At 53.8% G+C, this 4,204-nt stretch overlaps 1 protein-coding gene across 1 annotated transcript; it reads right to left on the reverse strand.

The window, feature by feature from the left end:
• Window positions 1–219: 219 nt before the first annotated feature.
• On the reverse strand, window positions 220–2,418 carry PG997_002330 (Fork-head transcriptional regulator 2; the record flags this gene model as incomplete). The annotated part of the gene is made up of 5 exons (XM_066806645.1): window positions 220–641; window positions 755–1,130; window positions 1,182–1,203; window positions 1,241–2,247; window positions 2,308–2,418. 5 exons carry the CDS (start codon window positions 2,416–2,418, stop codon window positions 220–222), a joined length of 1,938 nt encoding a protein of 645 aa, XP_066673941.1.
• Between the last annotated feature and the right edge of the window lie 1,786 nt (window positions 2,419–4,204).

Consider the following 4,204-nt stretch of genomic DNA (forward strand, 5'->3'; position numbering starts at 1 on the left):
ATCATGCCGGTGAATTTCAGCCATTCATATCCATCTCGAGACAAATAGTGATGGCGCTGAAAAAGTTAGGCAAAATAACCGTGGAAACGGTACTACTGCTACTACTCATGTGCAGTGCTTGCCTCGCAGGATGTTGAGCAGTAATCGCTGAGTACGGGCGGGTCAACAAACAATACATCCACCTGTTTGTGCAACTCCGCCGGGCGGTGGATCTCGTCCCTATCGTCCACCGTTCGCTCGAGCCAGCAAGCCACCGCCGCGGCCAAGGTGGTTATGGTATGAGCCGATGCTCTGGAATCCCTTTGTCAGGTCGAAGCCGCCCTCTTCTTCCTCCTCATCCACAGTCGTCGTCTCTTGTGTTGCTGCACGGCCAGACGACCGGGTGGGGCTACCAATCGGAGAGCGACTGCCGTCATCTCCCGCGAAGGGGGCGGGCTGCTGCTGCGAGGCAAGTTGAGAGACGGCTTGGACGGGCTGATGTCGAAAGGCCTGGCCGGTGTGCTGCCAATATCGGCAAATTTCCAGAATGGCGCAGGTGAGCTGGTAGGCATGTGCTGACTCGGCCGCTGAGCGGTACTCGGGGGTGCAATGCGTGGCTGGACTCGATGGGGTACCGGCGTGATAAATGACGGTGTCTCGTCCTGTAAATAAGAAGACGTCAAGAGGGGAGGCGAGCGTGGTAAGCTATCAGTGGTAGTCGTGGCAAAGGAGCTTGCTTTGTCAAGCGATTTTCGAGGCCGTGGAAGTGGGCTACCATCTTGAAAACTGGCAGAGCCGGGCGGCTGGAATCGTGAACTCCGCTCAGGGGTCATCTGAGATCGATTGAAAGCCGAACTAGGTAAGGGCGAGCCTGTTGGAGAGGCCTTCCGCTTCCGTGCTGATGCCGGCTCCCGACCCGATGTCATGTCCTTGGGTCCGTGATTGATGTAGTTCAGCTGGTTCGGCGCGCTGGGTGAGGATGGAGCCGATGACCCTCGGTGTCCACCACGCCCTACCTTAAAGGCCTGGCGCGTCATCTCCTCTCGTTGTTCCGGTACAATCTCCCACTTCATGCCCTTGCCTGGTTCATCAGTTGAACGAGGCGCCTTGATAAAGGCTTTATTCAGCGACAGGTTGTGGCGGATACTGTTCTGTGAGAGGGTTAGTACTTGCAACAGATGATGGGAAGTAAGTATCAAGACTTGCCTGCCACCCCGAGGGCGTCTGGTTGCGGTAATAGGCATAGTGATCTGTGATGTACCGGTAAATGTTGTTAAGGTTGAGCTTCTGCTCCTTCTGGCTCACTATGGCCTGGGTGATCATTTGAGCATAGCTGTAAGAGGGCTTGATGTGTTTGTTTTCTTCCAGGCTCAGGTCGACTTCACCATTGTTGAGCAGCATGGTCCCAGAGCTACCGTATGCCGGCGACTTGTGCGCTGATGCAATTGTACGGCTCTTGGCCGACTGAGGTGTGCCAGGACGCTTGTAATCCGGGGGCGCGGGTGCGATCGGCTGTGGAAAGGCGCCGCCTCTGGATGACGGAGGGCGGCCAGCATTGCTCGATGATGGGCGATCTCCCGAAGACAAGGGAGCCGCAGGCAGTGCATGGCGAGCTTCCAGCGATGGGCTAGATCCTGAGTGCTTGATTTGTGGCGCCGCAGGACCAATACGTGATATGAACATGTCGTGAATCTGCAAGCGACTAGTACTAGCCGGCAGCACAAACATCATTTCAATACCGCCTGCTTCAATCACCTCTCCGCTGGACAAAGGATGCGGCTCGTCATCTTTCTTGAGCGGCACACCGTTGACCTTTACGGGGTTGCGCCCCTTACACTCCAGAAACCACTTCTCCTCGTCGGCACCGTAGAATACCCTTGCGGTCTTGCGTGAAAAGATCTTGTTAGGGCCGAGGTCAATGTGGACAAAACCCTCGTCTTCGGGATTCTGGGCGAGTGCGGTGCCATCCTCGGCCATCTCCGAAAAGCGGCCGATGTTGACATTGAGCTGGCGTACGTAGTAGGTCCATTCTCTGGCCGCAATCTTCGCATATGCCTCTATATCTCCCTGGGATGTATGATTGGCATTGGCGTGTTCCTTAGAAGCCTTCGTCTCGGTGCTGGCCAGGTGCTCGGTTACTCGGGTGATGATGGTATCAGCGGCTACGTTGGGTTCGACATTGTTGTCGTTGGTGGGATCGATGGTGAGGCTAGAGTCCTCTTCGTCGACGGGATCCGAGGGTGGTGGAGGAGGGGGATCGGGGTCCGCCTGGGAGCGCATCATTAGCAAACGTGGGTTTCGTTGGGGGAATTGCAATCGCAAACATACCCGTCTCCTGCGCTTCGAAGGTCGCGATGGCGACGACATTTCGGCGTGGGCTAGACTGGGGCTGACGTCGCGGACTCGGCGAGCCCTTTGCGATGATCGTGTGGGAGGCATATTAGTAGGTGGTTGTGGAAAGACGCATTACCGTGGGTGGTGATCCGATTAGTCCGGTGGCCGACGGCGATTAGGAATGTCGGCGACGATGATGTAAGAGAAATGCGCGTGGCTGGCACGTTTGCGACCTGGCCGAGCAAGGATGCCGGTGTGCAGACTACCTAGGTATATATGCCCCGCGCAGGCAGAAGGATGGATGCAATGGTCGGGACGCAACCTAGGGGCGGTTAGTCGGGAATGGTTGGGATGTCTTGTGTGAAATTGGCAGTTGGTGGTGGAAGGGATCGAATGGTGGTTGAAGGGTTGAAGGGGCAGGCGCGTGAGGCAAGACGAGGCGGGGTGAATACTAGAAGGAGGCGCAACTGGATTGATTGATTGACTGCTGTGACTGATTATTACCTACCTGTGATTCAACGTCCGTGGTTGCAACCAACAAGGGCCACCAGTGCGAAAAGTAAACAAATCTCCTCGGGGGCTGCTTTTGCGATGCGACGAGGTTGTCTACCTAGGTATCTTCTGCAGCAATGCAAAGGACAGAGAGACACAACGGCAACAGAATGAGGCTCTTCTTGCGTTGCGATGGAAAAAGAAATGTCCAAGGAAGTAAACAGCTGGTTTCGTATGGCCAAACCGACCAGGCCGGGATGCTCTTATTGGATCAATGCAAAGGCGAGCGCATTTATTGACTGACGATGGGCAATTGGGGCGATTTGTTTAAAAAATGCTGATCAATCGCGTTCGCCAAAAAGCGAATCCCTGTTCGCGCGCGTCACAGCGAGGGAGGGCAGCGCACAGAAGGCAGGCAGAACACGCTTTGCTTTATGCTGTTAAAGTGCCTCTGGTCAATGTCTGGGCTCGCTAGCGTCTGCTCATGCACTGGGGCCTGGGGTTGCTGCTGCTGCTGGTACATGTACGGGGCGCGACTGGGGGTTGGTGTGCAGCTTGCAGCTTGGGCGGGAGAGATGCAGGTAGAAGTACGCGACGGCTAAGCAAAAACTGGAGGAAAAACCAGGCTAGCTCCTAGTGGGCATCAATATTTACTAAGGTTTCACTGGTTGGTCCCTTCCGTCGTTTTTGTGCGTCATTACGTATTTCCTCTATTATTGGCATTGGTCGAGAGAATCGTTGTTTTTGTGTATTTCTCTCTTCACACCCTTTGGATCCAGATAATGAGTGGCTTTGGGTGGTGTCGATGATGGCATCTACCTATTCGGCTTACCTAAACTGGTCAATCAATTCGCTCTTCAACCTGCTCAACCCTAAACTACATAGGTAAGCTACACACCTAAAGTCAGAGAGAGACCAATGTGAACACTAAGGGATGCGGGAGCATGCTTGAGACCACTTGCTTGCACTCATCCGTCCAGATCGGAAAGTCCAAACTGTAGACACCAAAAGCTAGCCAAAAAAAATACTCATAGAATAGCATTGTGTTTTCCATGGTTTGCTTGCAGCACAGTCATTCCCTCGTGCCAGCTTAGATCGTATCCTGTCAGGAACAGCAAGCAAATAGAAGAAGGATACCTTGTATGCGAGCCGTGTGGCTTGTTGAATCGACCAACTTGCAGGTATACACATGACACATAAATTCGTATTCAAAGGCGTGCTTGCCCACTACACGCAACTGACTACTATATACCTCAACAAAATAACTATCCGGAAATATCATGACACATGCTATAAATCATCCAGTCATCAAGAGCGCACCCAGCTGGCCAAGCCATATGCCCAGAGGGGAGACTCAAAACTCCAAGCCTCCATCCCCAGGTAGCGTGTAAGCCCATTT

This window comes from Apiospora hydei (genome assembly GCF_038363865.1).
Source record: "Apiospora hydei strain CBS 114990 chromosome Unknown utg000003l_segment0_segment0, whole genome shotgun sequence".
NCBI classification, from domain to species: domain Eukaryota; kingdom Fungi; phylum Ascomycota; class Sordariomycetes; order Amphisphaeriales; family Apiosporaceae; genus Apiospora; species Apiospora hydei.